This window comes from Gopherus evgoodei, chromosome 9 (genome assembly GCF_007399415.2).
Source record: "Gopherus evgoodei ecotype Sinaloan lineage chromosome 9, rGopEvg1_v1.p, whole genome shotgun sequence".
Taxonomy (NCBI): Eukaryota; Metazoa; Chordata; order Testudines; family Testudinidae; genus Gopherus; species Gopherus evgoodei.
This window is the reverse complement of record NC_044330.1, coordinates 46,807,864-46,830,293: the sequence shown is the minus strand read 5'-3', so window position 1 is coordinate 46,830,293 and position 22,430 is coordinate 46,807,864. Positions and strand designations below refer to the sequence as shown.

General features: G+C 43.6%; 1 protein-coding gene across 1 annotated transcript in view; it reads right to left on the bottom strand.

Moving 5' to 3' along the window:
- The window catches only part of LOC115657476, a 347,440-nt gene that overhangs the window by 156,399 nt on the left and 168,611 nt on the right, over positions 1 to 22,430 (bottom strand). Inside the window, 2 exon segments of the mRNA XM_030575381.1 lie at positions 13,708 to 13,837; positions 18,793 to 19,113. Coding sequence (XP_030431241.1) covers positions 13,708 to 13,837; positions 18,793 to 19,113 — 451 coding nt within the window.

Genomic DNA, 22,430 nt, shown 5'->3' with positions numbered 1-22,430 from the left:
AGAATTACATGTGCAGGCAGGAGTGAACATCCCTGAAAAATCCCGAGAACACAGAGAATCGAACCACGAGTCGAGAAAATAGACACACAACTTGTACAGTCCGCTCAAATGCTTTGCTTTCCCTATCCTCTGTGTGCTAGAATACAAACCCTGCTGTCCCTCTTCTATTGCATGGCACATCTGGGCATTTTATAAAAGAGGAGATGCACTCCACACTGTCGTTTAAACAGAAAAATGCCAGCACTGGAGACTAGCTCTGTATATTTATAGTGCAAAGAGAAAAGCCATTCCAAAGGGAAAGGATAGCTTTGAGTTGGTGAGAGTCTAAGCAATGTTTCTGCAGCCTTTAAGAACTCATTTCTTGCTACCTGATCCAAGAAGTGTTTCAGGGTTCTCTGTCATTTCACTAACAACCAAGAGACCACACAGCCCATTTCCAAATTATGGAATTTCCCCAGATGGTCTGATTTTGTTTCTCAAGGTCAGTGCAATATCACGTAGCAATAAAAGAGTTTCTCTTACCTGTAGCTGAATGGAGACTCTCCAGACTCCAGTATCTTGACAGTACGCCTCTCATCCCACCACCACCGCACACTATCCCGCTGCTGTCCGAATCTGAACCCGGAGAGAGCCCAGAGCTTCCACTGCTACTGCAATTTTCTCCACTGTGTGCCCCACTGGACTCGCTGGGGCATTGCTGGGTCCTCATGCAGACAGGTAAAAGTGAGAGCCAAGGGCTCTGCTGTGCTGGAGGATGAAAGAGGCTGAGCACTCTGTGGCTGCACTCAAGGCAGTGCTACCTGGTACTGCTGTCTAAGGGCTGAGCTGCATTCCTAGCCCCTTCCCCGCTAGTCGGCTGCACGATGCAACCTGACATCATAGGGGTCCACTAAGGAGGCTCCCTCTGTGGCAGCTGAAAAGCTCTCAGCGGCAGTTTCCAGAAGCAGATTTGTATTAAAGCGGGTCTTGATGCATTAAAAAACCCAGGGCAGGACAGAGATCTTCATTTCCAGTCCCACAGAACTGTCAGATTAAACCGTAAATGGGGACAGCTGAATTCATGCATTTTTAAAAGGCCCAAGCGAGAAAGACCTTGTGTTATCTGCTTCCCCCGGGAACACTCAGAAAGGACTTAACATGCAAACTAATCATGGTCAGTACTCGAGGCTGCTGCTGCTACTGCTATTAAAAACTAGCTTAAGTACTTAGAACAAAAATTGAAAATGAAAAATAAATGCTCAAAGCTGGAACAGGAGATTGGGATTCAGTGAGGCTGCTGCTGTGAGCATGTGAACTTCGAATAATATCATTTATCATCCACTCCCATACTATATAAACGGAGGTGATCTCTCTGTTCAGTTATGTGATTGCTTGCAGAAGACCCAAGTTAAATGGAATGATTGATGCTCTTTTTTTAGTTAATTAAAATACGCTCATTAGCTTCCAAGTGCCAGAGTATGTCAATAGCATGGAAAGAAGAGGTGATCTGCAGGGATGTCGTTTTCCTGGAAGATGGAGCAACAACTGTTCTGTCCCCAAGAGCTTTGAAGCATAGCACAGGTTCCAGTGCAAAGGGACACTTCCAGATGAGCTCTCTTTGCCACACCCATCAAAAATCCTGCCTTGAGGCAGCAGTTTTGTCAAACACTTTTAAAAATAAGCTAGCAGTGAGCACATGGTTTGCACCTGTGAGAAATGAGGATTTCACATTTTTTGTTTATATGAAAAGAAGGGAACTCACAGTTAGCAAAGCCGGCACCCTTTATGGTGTATCAGGAGTATTTTCATGGGGCCAGGTCAGCCCATGAGAGTTGTGCTGAGGGGACTGAAATTCTCAAGCCTATGAGTCAAAGGAAGGTACATTATTGCAGACAGACAACCTGACTATCCCATTACTTCCATCTATTTCACATCAGTGGAACCAGGAGCAGCTCTAGGTATTCTGACACCCCAAGCACGGCAGGCAGGCTGCCTTCAGTGGCTTGCCTGCGGGAGGTCCCCGGTCCCGCGGATTTGGCATCACGCCTGCGGGAGGTCCGCCGAAGCCGCGGGACCAGCGGACCCTCCGCAGGCATGCCGCCGAAGGCAACCGCCTGCCCTCGCGATGACCAGCAGAGCGCCCCCCGTGGCTTGCCGCCCCAGGCACGCGCTTGGCGTGCTGGTGCCTGGAGCCACCCCTGAGTGGAACCTGGTCAACTTCAGTGAAGTTATTCCTAGTTTACATGGGTGTAAGACCAGAATCAGGCCCACAGTCTGCTGCCCCCTTCCTCTACCCACAAGATTCCAGGCACTAGTGGCAGCTGAAGGAGATTCTGGCACTATGGCTCCTGCACTGAGTGGAGTTACTCCAGATTTACACCACTGTTACTTGAGATCTTGCCCCTCAGCTCTGTATTTCCAGTGATGGTAAGATATTTGAGGTGGGGATGTTCAGGGAAATTGCCTGTTAGTTTAATGCTTCCCACGTCCCATAACACTCAGAGAGATGGAGGCACATCTCTCGTACATAGAGCTTCATGGCTGACATTAGTAATAGACATATCAGTTACCCTGGGTGGAGCTCTGAAGTGGCAAGGGCCCCTGCAATAAAACAAAAGAGACAAGCATTCAACCAGATGTGTCAGCTGAGACATTAATGTCGATAAATGTAAAGTAATGCACATTGGAAAAAATAACCCCAACTATACATACAATATGATGGGGGCTAATTTAGCTACAACGAATCAGGAAAAAGATCTTGGAATCATTGTGGATAGTTCTCTGAAGACGTCCATGCAGTGTGCAGAGGCAGTCAAAAAAGCAAACAGGATGTTGGGAATCATTAAAAAGGGGATAGAGAATAAGATGGAGAATATATTATTGCCCTTATATAAATCCATGGTACTCTCACATCTTGAATACTGCATACAGATGTGGTCTCCTCATCTCAAAGAAGATATACCGGCACTAGAAAAGGTTCAGAGAAAGGCAACTAAAATGATTAAGGGTTTAGAACAGATCCCATATGAGGAGAGATTAAAGAGACTAGGACTTTTCAGCTTGGAAAAGAGGAGACTAAGGGGGGATATAATAGAGGTATATAAAATCATGAGTGATGTGGAGAAAGTGGATAAGGAAAAGTTATTTACTTATTCCCATAATACAAGAACTAAGGGCCACCAAATGAAATTAATGGGCAGCAGGTTTAAAACAAATAAAAAGAAGTTCTTCACACAGCGCACAGTCAACTTGTGGAATCCTTGCCTGAGGAGGTTGTGAAGGCTAGGACCATAACAATGTTTAAAAGAGAACTGGATAAATTCATGGAGGTTAAGTCCATTAATGGCTATTAGCCAGGATGGGTAAGGAATGGTGTCCCTAGCCTCTGTTTGTCAGAGGGTGGAGATGGATGGCAGGAGAGAGATCATTTGATCATTATCTGTTAGGTTCACTCCCTCTGGGGCACTTGGCATTGGCCATGGTCGGTAGATAGGATACTGGGCTAGAAAGACCTTTGGTCTGACCCAGTGTGGCCGTTCTTATGTTCTTATGACAGCCACCCCATGCTTCCATTAGTAGGGGAGACTGAAATGTCTTTAAAAGTGCCCTTTTTCAGGAGTTTTATTAGACTAGGATGAAATCTGAGGATTTGGTTCAGCAAACCTTAAACAAAGTTTTCTAACTGTTCACATGTAATCCCTGCCGAGGACAGACATTTTAAAAAGAGGTGTTGTCTAATGGTTTGAAAACAAGTGTTGGGTCCAGGAATCCCCAAGTTCAAAATCCCATTCCTGATACCACCTGCCTTCCTGGCCTTGGATGAGTCACTTCACCTTTATTTCCCTACCTGAGAAATGGGAATAATGTTTACCCCCCTCACCGGGGTTATGAGAATTAGTTACTCTTTATAACAGACAGTGAAGAGGAAAACAACTCTATACTGTGAATATTTTGGCACTTTCCCCTTTGGTGTTCCTCCCAGGATCCTGGTCCAGCATGTAACAGGCTGTGTGTAAAACCTGGGATGATTCTTTAGAGGAAGACTTTTCTTTAGTTGCTCCAAAGGCCCAGTCAAGAATTTGGTCATTTCATCCGTCTTTCTCAGAAAAGACATCTGTCATAATGATGGTCTATGCAGCTATATAATCTGTTTTCTCTGAGGAGTCTGTGAGCTGCCATTTTGTGCCTCTGTTCAGATGCAGAATGTTACAGTGTGAACATAGTGTTCTCTCATAAGACTTTATGTTTGTTCTCCATTCATTGTTCTCCTTAATCCAACATAAGATACATGGACTAAAATACACACATTTTGGCCTGTATGTATGAAAAAACAAAACGATGGTGAGGGTCTCAGAAAATGATAAAGGAAAGTCAGAACTATGGATTTATGAATAAAGCTGATCTGGGTTCTGATTAGCTGGAGCGCACAACAGATCGGCTCTAAGCCAGTCAAAATCCAGGAAGCCACTATTATTGAGATTCCTAAATACAGATCTAGGACCCTAAATTTAGGTACCAGAGTTTGAAATTTTTGGCTTTAATAATTCTATCAAAGAGAAATAAAGATGTTATCCCACAATCATTTTCTCCTGCTTTGACAAAGAAATCACTTTGGGTTTGCCTCAGTAGTGGGGCAGGAGAATATTTTCCTGGGATAGAGTTCTAGTCCACAGATGCTTTCTCAAATGGAAAACCCTTTGTATTCCATCACTTCTGGTTATGACAAAGCACTTAACAACGTCCAGCCACTCAGACAGCTTGTACTTGAACTGTCCAATTCGTCTTTATAATAAGCAGCACTTGGAGTAGCAGCAATAATAATTTTCCATTTCCACTGGAGATGAGGGAGTTCCATTACATTATCTTTTAAATACACAAAAATGAAAGACACCTGTGGTTTCATCATATTTGAATACATGCACCCTACTGTGCCTCTTAATATAAAGCAATGTCCCTGCATTCTCAAATTGACTGAAAAGGAAATCCCCCTCTTTGCTGTCCAGTCAAATCTAACCAAAATTGCTCATATTATAACACACACAGCTAAAAGAAGCATTGATTGATGGGGACAAATAACAAGAGCAAATATCGACAGTGGGATTACACACACTAAGTATAGCTAGAGTACATCAGAGAGGCAGTGTGGTCTAGTGGCTAGGACACTAGATGGGGAATCAGGAGACCTAGATTATACTCCCATCTCTGCCACTGATCTGCTGTAAATCATTCTCTCTGTGCTCCTTTCTTTACCCTCCCACCCTTTGCTTGTCTTTTCTATGTAACCTGTAAGCTGCTTGGGATTCTTACTATGTGTTTGTACAAGCCCTATCGCAATTGGTCCCTAATCTCAGGTGGAACCTGTTGGTGCTATTGTAACAGTAATAATAAAATAGTGACCTCATGGTGTCACTGGATAGGCACAGTTTAATACAATGCAAGGAATATCTAAATACTATACAGCATGGCTCCAGAAATCCCACTCAGGAACCCCATCCCACCTTGGAGAGATGCCATCTATTAACACATATCTGGCAGCAACTTTTCCTTTGTACTGGTTTTCTTCTAATGGTTTTGAGGGAGCACGGAGATGGGTTAGAGTATTATCTGTATTGTAGCAGGGCCTATGAATTCCAGTCACAGCTGAGGGCCCTGTTGTGCTAGATGCTGTACCACACATAACAAGGCGGCAATCTTTGTTCAGGAGACCTTAATCAAATATCCGCTGTGTTCACCTGTTCTAGTCTTTTGTGTCTGAAGATGGCTGATTTGGGGGAGGGAGGTAAGTGGAATTGTCTACACAGCAGTTTATAGTTTTCTAGGATTTTCTTTCACTTTTCCAATTAAAAAATAGATAAGAAAGGTTTTGTGGATATACAAAAACGTTTTTCCCTAGGTAGATAGTGCACACATTCCCATTTAAATGCTCTCTAATACACAGGTATGCAGTAATGTTTCACACTGGGAACCAGCTAGCACAGCTTTCAATATATGATACATGTGGCAATCTTTGAGAGAGTACACATTGCCAGAGCAAACACTGGTGGTTAAGATTAGATGCAGTATGTCAATCTTAAATCCATTTAATCTTTCTATGATTTATAGACAGAGTGCAAAATAAAGATGACATTGCAATTAGCTTCCAACCATTTAAACTCTATAATATCCTCTCCATGGTAAAAAAGAGAAGGAATTGACATTTCAAGCTACAGCACTAGCTTTTAAGGTGTGCAAGTGAGAACATACACACACGTGCGCTCCTCCCACACACTTTTTTTGTTCTATAATGTCGGCTTAATACTTGCCTTTCAAGAAGAAAAAGTGCAAAAAACTATGTGAGTAAAACAGCCTGTCTTGTTATTTAGTCAAATTACAAGACTGCTAAATATTTATAAGATATAATGAAGGCCTTTTATTAAGCTATTGTTTCCTCTCTTGAATAGATTTCTCCAGCAGCTGTCAAACATCTTCACATTAACTGTTGCCCAGTGTGAGTGTAACAGCCTATCCATCGCTGGGAAAACAGGATGAAAATCAGCCATAGGATGCTGAGTAAACAAACAGTCTCTCTGCTGAAAAAACATTTTCCTGTACCCAAGCAGGTCATCTTACTAAGCGAATCCCTAACTTTGCTTACATTGACACTGCTCTCTGTGTGTCCATTTAATGCAGACATAAAAACTAACTATACATGGGGCTTATACAAAAATAAAAATTGGCCAGGTTTGTGCCATGGCCAGAGCAATGTCAGGTAGTTCTCTTACCACTGGTAAGAAGGGAGCAAGCTCAAGGCTCATGCCAACCTCAGTACTGATGCTGCCGTGCACTCTGGTGTGCAGTTGAAGTGTACCCAGAGGCACCATTCTTTAGTTCATCTCTTGGGTTGTCGGAGGAATAAGGAGGTCTCATCTGGTTCACTAAGAGTGATTCTATCCCCCTAAATCAGGTTTACACTTCAACCCTGAACAGTTTTAAAACTGGTTTAGTGGAGCCAGTTTAAATTTGGGAGGAAATTTTCCCAGTGTGACAGGCCCTTATCAAACAGAGTAGATGATATCCTTGCTGTTTTGGCCAGCTGAAATAGATTTTCATATTGCAGGCTGCATGTCAGCTGTTCCTGAGAACATGAGGGATATTCCATTTGCCTAGAGAGGCAAGGCAACACCAGCCACTGTGCTAAAATGTTACTTCAGAAAGTCCTTAGAGAAACCATTCCTCAGGTAGGAACTCTCCAGCTGCCATTATGTTTTATTTTGTTCACACTGAGTTCCAACACTTGGTTCTAGACACAGCCTTGTTTTATTATTCACAGCAAGTGTGGCATAAGATGCATCCTTTTATAAAACATTCACTTCGGTTTCAATGCTGGCCTTTTTATATGACGTTTCTCCTCTCTACATTCACCCTGAGGAGAGAGCAAACTCTGTTGATTTTTGGTTCACCTGGACTACACCATCCAAATGTTTCAAGACAGTCTTACAGTGGAACAACCCTAACAGGTTTCCTTGGACCAAAACCATCAGGACAGCCATCTCCTGAGGACCCTCCTAACACTCTTATCCATCCATTCTTCAAACCATGGCCCCCCAAAATCCCACCATTCCTCTCTTCTAGGAGGTCAGTGACCAGCCCTCCCTCTCTTCATTGTACTGGGCCCAGTAGCCCCTCTTTGGGACCTTCAGAGGGTGCCAAGTAGCTGCTTCTTCACATTTTCTAGAAATCAGGCTTGGGCTGCTCTCTCCAATCCACTACAGTCTTGATGAAAGGAGAAGCAGAAAGTGGTGTTTCCTGTCCTCCCTTGTACTCACACATTGGAGTGGGACATGGAAAAACATTCCCTTTTCTACTTTTGGAAACTGCTAGCACCATAAGCTCCCATAATCCCCAGTGTGCAGACCTTAGAGAATGCGTTAAGTCTTATGCAATGTCAATACTCCTGTGGTGAGCCTGGAAGCCAGCTGTAATGGTAGAGGAAATGTTTCCTTTCTTCTCTCACCCTAAAATGGAAAGAGGCAGGTATTTTCCTGGACCACCGCAAAGACTCCAGCAGTTTGTGTGTGCACAGTGGACTATTCCAGGATGCCACCCTAGAAACCAAACGATGGAGATCAATTCACATAGCACCCCCTGAAAGTCTGGGAAAGAGTACTCAGCCTCAGAAAAGGGAGATGCTGGCAAGGCGAGAGGCAACTGGCCCACCTGAAGAGAGCAACAATAACGCTTGGGTTCAGTCCTGGTGCTTTGAAGGAAGGAGGGAGAGATGAGCCAGGGAAGTGAATGTACTTTTCAACTAATCTCATCCCAGGTCTGCAAACTGTTTGTGGATCTAGGATGTTTGCAACTAGGATCAGAACCTGAATTTTGCTCCCTGTCTCCAGACAAGTTGATCTTTTCCTCTGAGGCAGTGTACTGAGACACAGTTTCTCAGGGATATAGGGCCCAAAACATAAATGATTCATCGATCAAAGTCAATACCTGGAATTAAAGAAGGTAATGGGAAGAAGCCAGCAGAGCCTCTGGAGAAGAGTCGTGATCTATGCCCTGTGGTCAACTTTGCTAAGCATGTGGACATCTGTGTACTGAACTCACTGAAGCTCCCAATTTGTTTTTTTTAAATGTACCATCACCTATGGTCTAGTCCAGTCACAGTGGCATGGGTGACTGTTGCCAGGCATCAAGAGGAAAGGTCATAGCTATCTAACTAAACACTAATGGCAAAAGCACTTAGTGTAGCAATCAATGCCACCTTAGATTTCCAGAGCAGCCAGGGAGTTAGGAGTTCCCCTGCAGATTTCAAATCTCCTTGACAATGGTCCTATCTCCCTCAATAACCTTTGTAGAGCACAACCACGTACCAGTATCACCTCACACTTGTCTGGACTAAGGCTCAACAAACACATTTTCATTCAGACTCCACCACACATAGGGAAAACAATACACAAGCAACTAATTTTTAGTAAAAAGTAGTTAGAGCTGCATCTCCTCCTCCTACTAGTGTCTCATAAGTGTCCCTACTGGCCTCATTGAACAAAGGGGTGTGTAGTGGGGCAGCTGCCCCACTCCTGAGGAACAGGGGTTAAAAGCAGCCCTGGGGAGGGCTGTGGCTAGGAGAAAGCAGCTCCTAGGCTGATTGCATAAATAGCCACAGCTATGACCATGCCTCAATCAGGCCACAGCTGGCCCTATAAAAGGCCAGTGAGCTAGGAGCTGGCAGACTCCCTCTAGCTTTGAGAGGAAGGGACCTGGCTGCAGGGAGCCGAGAGAAGGTACTCGGAGCGGAGCGGAGCAGGGCTGAGGGAAGGTCAAGGGAGCTGGGGAGCTCGGCCCTGGAAACCCCCAAGTTAGGTACAGGGGTTTCAGGGGGCAGCCCAAGGGTAGGCAGAGGCAGCAGGTCCAAACCCCTCTTGCCTATGATGAGTGGCTTTTATGCTGCAGTATGCCCCAGCAAGCGGGGGCTAGATGGTGACTGGCAGTAGCCCACAACTGAGGCAACTGAGGATTGGGGGTTCCCCTGGGTGGGGAGACCCTGAGACTGTGGGGGTATTGCCAGGGGGCAGCACCCCAAAGACAAGGGACACTGGGTCCTTGGAGGGACATGGGGGCCAGCGGCAGCGGAACACCAACCTGCAGAGGATGCGCCGGAGCTGGAAAAAGACCTAATTCCCAGGACACCAGCAGGAGGCACTGCAGGGGTGAGTCCCGCCCTGTTAAAGGGTGACAGATTGGAACTTTGCAGAACCTTACAAGAAACCACCCTTGGAACATGCAATTAACTGTCTGACCCCAACCTCTGGAGTCTCTAAGAGGAAAGACTCAAACTACTGCATCTCGATTATCCCAGACATGAATGTAAGGATCTAAATTGTTAAAAGACCATGCACAGCATCCCCTTGTCCTAGTACAAGGGACAGAAGCATGGATGAAGATCACACAATTTTTCCTGCATTAATCACGCACCCTCAACGAATGCCATGCATCACTGCCATCATCCTGCCATACAAGGAGGACTGGAGGGAAGTCTAGGAAATTTCCATACTCACAGAAGCCTCTGTAGTGCCCCTTGCCCAATCTGATGCAAGGAGCAGATTCTGGAAGTGGGGTTTTTACCAAACTCCATCACATGGTCACACACAACACAACAGCAGGAGGCCTCCATTTTCCTTGCATCAGTGTATACAGTGGCTTTCCATGAATTAAATGATTATTAATACAGAGGCTATTTAAACTTTAAAGTCAAGAATAAATATTAAATGATTTTAAAAAGATCTGGTAAACGGTCATATTCAATTTTGTTATAAATAATCCACAGCTCTGTCCAGGGCAGCAATTATAAAAACAGAGCTGTGTAAGAAATGAAATGTACATATTTTTATACTGCAGCTGCATCCAAGATGTTTTTTATCATAAGATTCACCAGTGAGCCTGGAGCATTGCCCAGTCAAGTGGCCTAGTTTTCTTACCGGCTTCAGAGAAACATCCTACCAGGATGAAAATGGGCAAGCAAACACAAACATACACTAGAATGACCAGATGTCCTGATTTTATAGGGACAGTCCCGATTTTGGGGTCTTTTTCATCTATAGGCTCCTATTACCCCTACCTCCATCCCGATTTTTCACATTTGCTGTCTGGTCACCCTAACACACACACACACACACACACACACACACACACACACACACACACACCTTTTACATGAAGCCCTAGTAGTAGTTGATCACTGAGATGGCAGTGCTAGGAAAAGCCTCTTACCCTCTCCAGAGGATTTTGTTAATATGAAAAGGTTTTGTAGCATTTCATTCTAGTTTGCTGCAGAATACCTGAGGTTCATGTGTAGGTCATAACATTAAATGTTCACTTGTATTCAACACTGATCTCAGAATATTCTGTACCTCCCAGAAGATGCAACTTTAATGGTCCCTTTTGCTGGGGAAGTGTTTTCTAAAAACCCAGGGCACCCCCTATTGGTCAGTCCAAATTCACTTTTCATTTTTTTTTTTTAAGTAAAAAGTTTCAACTGTTTCCATATAAATAACCCCCACTGGGGGCTCCTATGAATTTCAAGTTCTCTGAGCCAGCTGCACTCAGAACATTAGTATTATTTATTTCTATTGTGGCAGTACCTAAAGGATCCCAAATAGGGAATAAGGCTTTATTTGACTAGGCAAAACACAGACAAGCTCCAGAATCCTCACAATCAGAGCCTAAGATTTAAATAATATGCAACTGGTGAATAAACTAACACTCAGGATGGAGGCAAGACAAGGTAACAGAGTTATAGTGATGTCAGTAGTCACAGGTGGCTCCTGTGATCTATAGACATCTCAGCAAAGGTAGGGATTTGAAACAGGCTAAGGAAGCAGCTTTGTGAATTGTACTGGGGAGTTCTTCCCAAGCCTAAGCGGCAGTAGGGGGGGAAATCACAAAGGTGCTTGTGGGAATAGCACATAGGCCGGCAATAAATGCCATCATTGTTGACAGAGCAAAGGAGGGAGGGGATGACGTTGTGATAAGAAATAGTTTGTCTTCTGGTCTGCAAGGCTACTCCGTAGCTTCTGTGTTTGAATTTTATTAACTACCATAAAGCAAACAATTTTTAAACCAACTGTTCATAATACTCTGCTTAAACAGATGATTAGTGCAGATGTCGGTCATCCTGATAAGGATTAAAATCTGTATACCCAGTGTTCGTTTATCAGGGTGACTATATTGCTGAAATCATAGGGGGAGATTTTCAAAGCACAAATGGCATTTCTGTGCCCAATTCCCACTGACTGTAAAAAGGAGTTAGGCGCCTAGCTGCCAACTGTGCCTTTGAAAATCTTCTACATAATGTTCTTTCTGCATCCCACTCTGAAACTGCTAGAGTTATCAGCTTATCTTTCTGCAGATATGGTTATCTGGAGAACACAAGAACCTGTTTAATAAAGTGTGAGGCTTGCATTTCAATTTTAAAAAAATTCAAGTAACTGGAAATTAAGTAGACATCTGATCTCATGCATATTCCACATAAAAATACAGCACATATCCTTCTTTAACATGATCTCTTAAATACTGGAGACATTTAGTCCTCAAGGCTCATTTAATTGTTTTAGTGCCTACTTAGCAACTTAGAGAATTCTACTGTACCTACCCCAAAGATCTCCAGCTAGCATGAGGCAGACACTCTCTTGTGCTTGTCAGAACCTAATTAAACCTTCAATTTAGGTGAGATCATCTTGAGCTCGGTGAAGTTCCCATGGGACAGTAGAACATCACCTTTCACCACCAAGTCTTGCTGTACATTATTACTATTGATGTATTTTTATCAGTTGCAGGTTCACACTTTGCACTTACAATGTGACTTGGAGTGAGGGATGCTGACAACGAATTGGGGACAAAGTGCATTCTTTTGGTCCACACTGTGGGAGAACTAACTCAAACAAGCCCCGATGCTTCCCTCCCACAGAAATCCCACAGGGAGGACTCAATAAGTTAACAACTCTGCAAGGTTTACTCTTCTGGAGTCAATGTCACATGGGAGGGGTTTGCAGCCATGCAGAGATGGCATGGCTGACAAACCATGCTGATCCTCTGGGAGAGCACAGCCCAAGTATCAGAATCCTAAGGCAACCCCCATGGCTGGACCTTTCCTCTTCATTTCCATATCTTTTTGGTTATCTCTGCCTGACTAAGCCTACAGGAGCACGTGGGTCCGAGATGTTTTCTTCATGTTTTCTCAGTCTCCCAGCGCAAGCTGTCATGGGTACACTGCAGCCATCAGCATGCAGGGTCTGAAGCTCTGGAAGTGTATAATGTGCTGGCATGGCGAAGTATAAGCGGCTACACTGAGAGGAAGGACTCTCATGTAGTTAAGGCACTAGCCTGGCATCCAGGTTTAACCTGGGTTCAATTACCTGTCCTGCCCTAGCTTTCCCATGTCAACCTTGAGCAGGTCTCTTGGTCTTAGTGCCTCAGTTCTCCACCTATACGATGGAGATAGATGGAGAATTCCTATTTCACAGGGGTGTTGTGAGGATAAAGTTAACAATGACTGTCAGGTGCTCAGATACTACAAAAACCAGGGCCATTGAACTACCCGAGAGAGAGAACTTTTGTGTTTGTGTCAAGTATTAGGAGCATTCCCTTTTCCCTAAACCTTCTCTTCACTTACAGACATAATACTCATTCCCAGGATGCACCGGGACAGTTACTGGGAGATGTCCTTAGTTAGTTGAGTGAGCATAGAGAACGCATTGATGAAGAAAGATTTATTACACTTCATCAGACCATTCATTCAAGTATCCTGCCTTCAGCCATATCTAACACCTGATGCAAATCTTGCAAGATGCATCTACTCAACGTTGCAATGTTTAGATGGAGAAAAAATTCCTTCCCGCCCCTCACGGTGATTAGCTTATACCATGAAAGATGACATTTGGTTGCATTGTTATTGCTACAAGGGCTGCAAATACTGAGGAAGCATTCAAACTTTCAAGTCCACTGACAGGACCTAGAGAGATATAGTGAGTTACCCTTGCGCCATCTGTAATATTCTGGTAGTAGTAGCTACTTGCAGAAAAAGCCTTAACTGCACAGCTTTAGCTGAGGATATGTGAACTGTAAGGGCACATTCATTAATATTATAATAGAATTGGATGATATTGCCAATACTATACAGTTTCTGTATTCAGTGAAACAGAAATTAATTCTTGCACAACAGTTGTCAAAGTAAGAATGCAGCATACACACCAGGAAATGAGATACGCCGTTTCCAGCCCACGCAATCCAAGCCTGTTGGGGTGCTCTGGGAAAATGGATGCAACTTCAGGGGAAGAATCTCAAAGGCAACTGGAGAAGTGATGGACAGGCTCATTCTAGCCTGCAAGAAAGAAAAGGAAAACAAAGGCAACATTAAGCTTAGGTACCCAGAAGTACGAATTATGTGCTTCATCCTGAAACATTTCCTTCCAGCTGTAGTGATTGCTAGTGTGAGCAAGAGAAGGATTTGTATGATCAGGTGATTTATAGCTAGGGAGATGGGTCTGTCCCATCAAACAGAGCCTCTTCTTTAAAATGGAGATTCAAACAGTGATGGAGAGGACAGAGCTGCAAGGTGACAGGGACAGAAGAAAAGTTTAACTGAGCCATGATGATGTCTTGCACAGACAACATTTTAATAGGTACCCTGCTGTTCTTAACTTGCATCTATTTTGCCCTAGAAACACATGACATTATTTCCCTTCTGTTAAACACCTTGTGAAGGAAGAAGAAGAGAAAAGACAAGAGATTTTTTTAAAAAACTGAGCAATATAAGGACTATTCTAATAAAAATTAATCAAATTGGGTTTGTTTAGTTTGGAAAAGAGAAGACTGAGAGGGGACATGATAGCAGTTTTCAGGTATCTAAAAGGGTGTCATCAGGAGGAGGGAGAAAATTTGTTCACCTTAGCCTCCAATGATAGAACAAGAAGCAATGGGCTTAAACTGCAGCAAGGGAGATTTAGGTTGGACATTAGGAAAAAGTTCCTATCTGTCAGGGTAGTTAAACACTGGAATAGATTGCCTAGGGAAGCTGTGGAATCTCCATCTCTGGAGATATTTAAGAGTAGGTTAGATAAATGTCTATTAGGGATGGTCTAGACAATATTTGGTCCTGCCATGAGGGCAGGGGACTGGACTCGATGACCTCTCGAGGTCCCTTCCAGTCCTGGAGTCTATGAGTTTATGAGAGCCAGTTTTGCCAGTGAAAGCAGCTTTCTCCATGGATAAAAATGGAAGAGGGACATTCACCAAGAGAAAAGGCAGTTTTTACCTTCATTTGCTTTGTTTATTGCTATTTCAAGAAAACCTTTTTTTTGTAACTTTTTCCATAGCAAGACATGGTCTGCCCGATCTATCCCCCACTGCCTTGAAATAAGAACTACCAGCTGTCAGCTTGAACTTGGTAATGGAAACAGAATGTGGTAGATTGAGCCGTATTAGTCTTAGAATGGGTCCTTTCTTACCAGTAGAATTCACACTAAAGCTCAGCAATTCAATAGGTGGGGAGGAAACAGACCTGGAGGACCTGGCCATCATGATCTGCAGTGAAAGTATGCTGAACTCACTCTGAGATAGCATAGGAGATCTCATGAGATTGAACAAGCAGCCCTTTGGATCAATAGGACATGGAAATGACCTGCCGGAGCCAGAATACTCGGTCCACTAAGGAGCCAAAGGAATGCTGCAAACTGAGTATCCCTCTACTAATTCATCAGGGAACACAGATGACATATACCATGCTACAAATTGATGAAACCCTATCACATTATAGATCATCCAAGATATTAGCACAATATACAGTGTGATCAAAGACACCAAACACTGGAGTTACTGGAGCACAAGCTAAGTTTGCTTTCATTGCGTATTTTTTTCTATTTCATTTTTATTATTTCTCCACTTCATATCTCTCACTGCTGCTCACTGGGTAGAATATTAGTGACTGAAAGTGTAAATGAAATTAATGTGACAGTAGCAGTCCAGAAAGGGTTGGTCTCATGGGTATGGCAAGCCCCCAGCCCACTACCATTACTGTCCTTTTCCTTTACTACTTCTGAGCTTTTTGCAGCAACAGTATTCTCATCCATCACCGAAACAAAGGTCTGGAATACTGATGTCAAGTATTCTAACTAGGATCCTTCTCCTTTCCTGCTAGTACACTGGTCTGTCACCACAAGTGTAATCTTTGCTCCCTTGTTCACCGACAATACTGAAAGTAACCAAGGGTTTCATGCAGACCTGGCTTCCTGCCAATGGCTTCTTCAAGAAAACAGGTTCTTAGCAAAATGACTATGTTCTTCCTAAAGAAAAAAAGCAAAGCAAGCACACTGCTCAGGCAGCTGAAAGCGCTACTATTCCGTTCCAGTCCATGGGGTTTACTCTATTGGAATACAGAGAACAGAGCCAATGTTTTCCCACCAGTCCCCATCTCCAGTGTAACAGAGTAAATCCTGTGCAAATTAAGCTAAGCAGCGTCTGTTTGTTTAGACAATAACAATGAAGCCCCATCGGGGGCACACCCACTTCAAATGATGACAAAATAGGCAAAGCACAGAAATGCAAATACCAAGCACAATGTCTATGATATTTAGTTGTAAACAGGGTAGAAGGCATTATTGTGCTGTGCACACACTACAATTTCATAACCGTTACAGCAGAAGCTATGGGCCAAATACTGGCTGCTCCTTAGAAAAATGCAAGTTTTTGCTTCCGCTGGGCTCTTCCTATGCTAGCAAGCAGTTAAATGCCCCCCTAAGGAATTCTATATTTGGAAAACGCCTTTTACCACATCCCCATCGCTGTGATTCTTAAGATGCACAAGAGAGGCACCTTACCTGGTCCAAGCTCTGCTCCCAATCAACTTGTTTATCCTCCCAGAGTGAACCTGATACAACCACAATGCACGTGATCTGCCTATAATCACAGATCTCAATAGAAGGATACTTCTGTGTGTTAAAGGAGACACATCCTCTTCTACAATGTACATTTTTGCACACTTTAACAACTGTCTGGGCCAAAGGCTCTCCCCATTTAACTGACTACTGAAGTTAGTGGGATTGCAAATGGTGAAACTGAGAAGATAATTTGGGCCTGTATGTGTACATACATTTCCTATAACATGAGTGCTATATTTTATTTGTTACAGTAAGATAGGTTTCCTTGTGTTCCATGTAGAGTTTAGCTGGTTAGCAATGTAATGGGAGATTACAGCCTTAAAATGTTCTGCATGTTATCGGTGTTGATTGTTAAAACTATAATCTTCATTCTGCTATTTTCAATTGTTGCTTAGAAGCCTAAGGGTTTGTCTGCACAGTGGGTAATGTGCTCTATAAGAGTGTGATTTCTAAAGGCACTAATGTGTTATGCATCAGTTGGTCTGTATAGAACCTGCTGGTGTACACTGACGGTGCCCTAGCGTGCTTTGATGTAATACTGTTTCAAACGTTAAGGTGCACCAGCAGGGTCTACACAGAGTTATTAATTTGCAACACAGTGTGCTCTGGAAATCACACCCCCATAGTGTCCATTATCCCACAGTGTAGACATACCCTAAGTTTCTGTTGTTTCATACTTGTAAAATGCATGTGTTTGGCATGAGGCTCTGAGAGGGACACTGACAGGAGTCTACTTATCAAGGTGAGAGATCGGATTTGCTTTTTCCACTGTTTGTTATTTCCAGTGCAGAATATAAAATGGAATTGTTTGGCATAACCATCCTCTGCTGTCCCGTTTCTGGATTCCTCAGAAGTCCAGCAGCAAGGGACTTGGGTTCTACTGAATTACCCAGAAGCTGTGTTCTACCAGATGCACAGTTGACCACAGTCAAGTTAAACTGTCAGAGTTTAATGATGTATTGAAGCAGAGAGGGGAAGATAGAATGACTAGCTGCTGCTAAAACAGCTCCTCCAAAAGAATTCTGAAAAACAGATGGGGGGGTCAAAGATTTGGATTGCCCCTAAAGAATCAGTGGACTACACAGGACTGTGGATCGGACACTGATTTTGCTCTAGTCTTCTGAATATATGATTGCATTAAAATAGATCTATAACACTCCAGGCTGCATTGAGAGACCCTGCACTATGTAAATGAATGCAAGTAGGTGGCCAGGCAAAATGAAACCCATTTACCAACAATGGTGTGAATTTCTCTCATTCCACTTCAGGCAGTGTTAACTTCAAAGGCTAGCTGGGACCAGTTAAATGTTACCACTTTAAAACACGAGATTAGCAGATACACAGCTTGTTATGGGTGATATTTCATTGTAAGTGACAGCTGAGTCCAGCTCCATGTTTGGACTCTGGGGATTTATGTAGACTCCCCCCCTTCATGGCAGGTCAGCAACTTACTGGACCTGAGCAAAACAAAGACCAACTGTACACAGAGAAAGGGAAATAATAAATGCAGCAAACTCACCAACACACAATCCCTGACAGGAGCTTGTTTATTTGAAAACCACATCTTGCTTCCAAAGCTAGGCCTAAAGTGTTTCCATTTTATTAGCAGAAAGCTGCATACAGATGCCTCCTTTCTGAGCCTACTTTAACTCTCTCAACATATAGGCTAAATTCGGCTCTTGGATACACACATGGCTCTCATTAAAGTTCATGGAAACCTTGGTCTTGCCTTCAGGAGTCAAGCAGTGTTGTCTGCATGAGTCAAAGTGGCAGATGGCCTTTGTCACAAGCAGCAATAACACATTTCCTAAAGACACTACCAATGGGCAATAATCAAACCAATAGTATCAATATACAGGCTCACACGGAGAGTTTCTGTCAAGTGCTTCTTGCACTCCTTCCCTCTGAGAGTCAATGGGAGTTTTGCCTGAATGAGTGCAGCATTTGACTTAGAAGTTAAGGAACCAGGGGTGAGGGGGTGGGTGTGTCTCTTTGAAGAGACTAGCAGCCCCCAGGGAATAACACTGCACAGTAACAGATTGCATTAGTGTATTTTTATTGATGTTAGAAGACTGATTTGTTCCCCTCTCCTTCCATCTCTCCGCCTGCCAAGAGAGAAATGATGCTATTGCTCCCCATCACACACCATGTGACAGAGCAGAAGCTGCACGCTTTTAGCAACAACAGAAGCCTTCTGTTTTCAAGACAGTCACTGGGCTGGTGAGAGTTTCATTTTACATGCTTGGTCGCCACAGACCAGAGGCCCAAAGGGAAACAGAAAGAGCTGCTGCGAGATGCAGCCTGAAGAGAGAAGAAGATGACAGCAGAAAGAAGCAGCCGGAGAGGAGGAGGAGGAGTACAGTTCCAGAGAAGAGAGGAAGGATAGTGTTCAATTTCTTACTTTTAACTGGTCCTCTGGGAGGTTCCTCAGTTGAATCTCTCTCTCCGACTGCATCTCCTTCTCTAGATTCCTTTTCCGATACCTCTCCAGCCACATGTCATCACAGCTGGAGCGCTTGTACAGGGGTTTGAGTCTCTTCCTCTGTGACGTCTTCTTGGCTTTTCCATCTGGGGCGAGGAAGGGGAGCTTCCAGACTTTGCTCTCAATGCTGGAGAATGGCCGCAGGGACAGCATGATCTGAGGGGACCTCTTTTTGCGATGCAGAACCAATTTCTCATTGGGCCTCTTTTCAGGTGGCATTTGACTTTGCTGTTGGGGATCCTGTGTTATAAGCAGCAGGTGAAAACTCAGGGTGGTTTTTTATCATGACTGAACAGCAAAGCTCAGTGCCAGGGCCCAGAACCACTTGGAGAGCTGAACCTTTACTTGAGCTCTGGAAGACTGAAATCCCATCCTACCCACCCCAAGTCTGCACACAAACCTGAGAACCTGACCAGTGCAGCAGCAATTGCATCGTACAGAGGTAACTACCAGGGTGTTGCACAGATTTGATTTCTCATTTATTTTAAAGGCCCAGCAGAAGCTTAAACCTGAAATTGGGTTCCATAAGTGGGAAGGAAGGAAAAACCACTGTGGCATTAAAACAAAAATCACCTAATGGGTCATTTGCTGGCTTTGGAAAGAGAGTTAATGGGGAAAATGATCAGAGATGTTCTGAACCTGCCAGAGTTTTCCCCTTTTAAAATACCGTATTAGTAGTTGCCTCACACACTATAGGCCAGATTGGGACAACAAATGACAGCCCACATGCAGGGGAAGGAGACAGTAGAGGAACCTTGACTCACTTAACCAGGACAGCTCCAGAGCTTTCAGCATGCTGGAGCGGCAGCTTTGCTATCCTTTGATAGAGTGCAGTGCAAGTTCCCTTCTGCCCTGAGCGATACCACCCTCAACCCCCACTAGCCGAGTGCACGGCCTCTGCTCCCTGCGCTCAGCCACCAGGGAAGGAATCATCATGTATACTCATCCTTGTGCACTCGTACAGGGTTAGTCACAATCTAGTCCTGTGGTTTATTACAATAGTGCTACTAGTAGGATTTAGGTCACTCTGTGTGTGTGCAATATTATTTATAAAAGTGTCTCTGGAAACGCAATCATACCCTGGCTTGCCTGTCTGTGCTTTCCCCACAGCTAAGGTACTTATCTATGAAAGGTATAAGAACCCCCTGGATTCCTGTTCGTCTGACACATGAGTCCAGTGCTTCTGATGTGGCACTTTATGTTATCACTGTTACTTGCCTGACAGTTAGCTGAGGAATTAGGAAGCTGGGGGTGGTGGGGGGGATTGCGTAAGTTTTGGGTTCACTCCCTTTCTTTTTCCATGTGCTGCTGTGCACTCCCCCCACACACACACACTTTTACACAGGAACTACTTGAAAATGGAGATGTCACAAGGCATTTCACCATTAACCCATGTCGTATTGATGGAAGTTTGATAATATGTAACGTAAGAGATCAGAGACACTAGGGCAGGAATCATCTCAGAACAAAGGAGGTGAAGTACATCCTCCATGTCAGGGAGGGCTGATTTCTAGAGTGACTGGGATCTCCCTGCTATCCTCCAGTTTGTTTGAAGAACTCAAGTATGACAAACTTTTTAAAAAATAGTAATTTTCATCTGTTCTTAAACTAGATCTCCACATAAATAGCATTGTGCCAGCTCAGTTCTCACTTGCAAGTGGTGTGTGATGCCACAGCCTGGCAAGAGTATACATCCTTACCAACACCGATGGGTACGCAGAGAGGGAAGTGTCTGCCTGAAATACATGAGGCCCTGACTCCAGTGCCTCAAGGAAGGGCTGCAGAGGGGAAGAGGGGATGTATTGGGACTGCCTTTTATTGCCTGTTGAGAACACAGTTACATAAATAAGTAAAAGCATGTCAAAAACAATCAGATTGATTAAGTCACTCTAAAGTCCATCTAATGTGATACTCTGGCCGCAAGGCAAACTGTCAGCAGTGCAGAACTGGGTCACTCTATACTTTCAGCATAAATTCTTCTGTCTTAGAAACAAGTTTGAAATTGTTAACAATTTTTGAGGGGAAGTTGGAGGTTGGGGGCGGTTTTTGGTTTTTTTTTTACACAAGAATTCTACATTTATCCATCTGTCTAGCCATACCTCCAGTTATACCACCCACTAATCAGATATGGGGGGGTAGGGAGAGGGAAGAAGTCTTTTAATCTATTGTTGACTGTATTTTCTGACATTTTTATATAGCAACAGATATCTAGAGGTATAGTCTTGAATATATATTTAATTGGCAAACCCATATTGGAGAGACTTAATTCTATTATTTTATTACAATATATATCTCATTAACATTTACTTTGGTCAACACCTGTCCTGGATATTCAGAGTTCCCCTGTGAAAATCATCCTGCATGTTGAACCCCCTTAGCTATAATGCAGGGTTCAGGACTACCCCCATTTCACAATGTCCCAAATCAAACCACAGTACCTAAAATAAATCTACCCTGGTAGCAGTCAAAGGTCCTATGTACTTTCATGTGTCAGAATTCATATCTTGGAAGCTAGGACAGTTACTTTAATTTCTTTAAAACAATATAACTCCACCTATTCATATTCTGCAGTATGAAGAACAGCCACCAAAGGGAGGACTAAAACTGTTCCAAACCATCCAAACCATGGGCTGGAAACAATTTTAATTTCCATACTTCCCTTTCAATTATTTAATTAAGCCCCAGTTCTAAGCAATTATTTATTTGCTCCTAATGGTTGGATTTCAGAGTTTAGGCTCACACAGTCAAGGCCTTACATGCCTCCTCTCTCCATCCTAGCTATATGATCTTTGAGATGGTTTACCAGTGCTTTTGTTCAGCCTCCAAAAGACTCTCATCTGTTGGCAATGTGTTTTAACAGCCCCTTAGAGACTCTTGAGTCAGCTATTTAAATGTTTTGGAGAGATGTGGATTTACCCTTATTTGCGGAGTGCTCGCAGATCCTTCTGTTATCTGAAACATATTGTATTTATTACACATTTTGTGTAAAGGAATTTATGCTCATGAAAACAGGGGTCCCACAATACCAGCTAGAATAAGACATAGAATAATTTGGGGATGTGCTAATTCCCACACACTGCTCTTCCAGTACTGTGCCCCTCATTGTGACATGCGACCAGCCTCCTTTCCCAGTTTCCAGGCAGCATTAGCTGCAAAATCTTACAGTTGTTTGGAACACAAATGAAATGTCCACTGGGAGGAGGCCAGGCAAACTCATTTTTATACATCTCAAACTCTGATTTTGAACTGGGACAGCAGCAGAGAAAGATCAATGCTTTACATCAGTGTGCACCCACACAGGGGCCAGCAAGACTCCTCTGCAAGGAGCTGCTTGCTGATATGGGACTGATACAACAAATCCTTGGTTACAGAGCGGATCAACAAGTTTTAGACTCAGAACTGTGTGCGCGGACATTGGTCAGTGCAGGTGGACAAGACAGAAAATCCCACATCTAAACCCTGTAGTGATGCTGGGGCTGAAAATACGGTTCAACAAAATCATGTTGCTTTTTTCTTAAACACCACCGAGTTGTAGCAACTCCTCCCAGCCTCAGCAT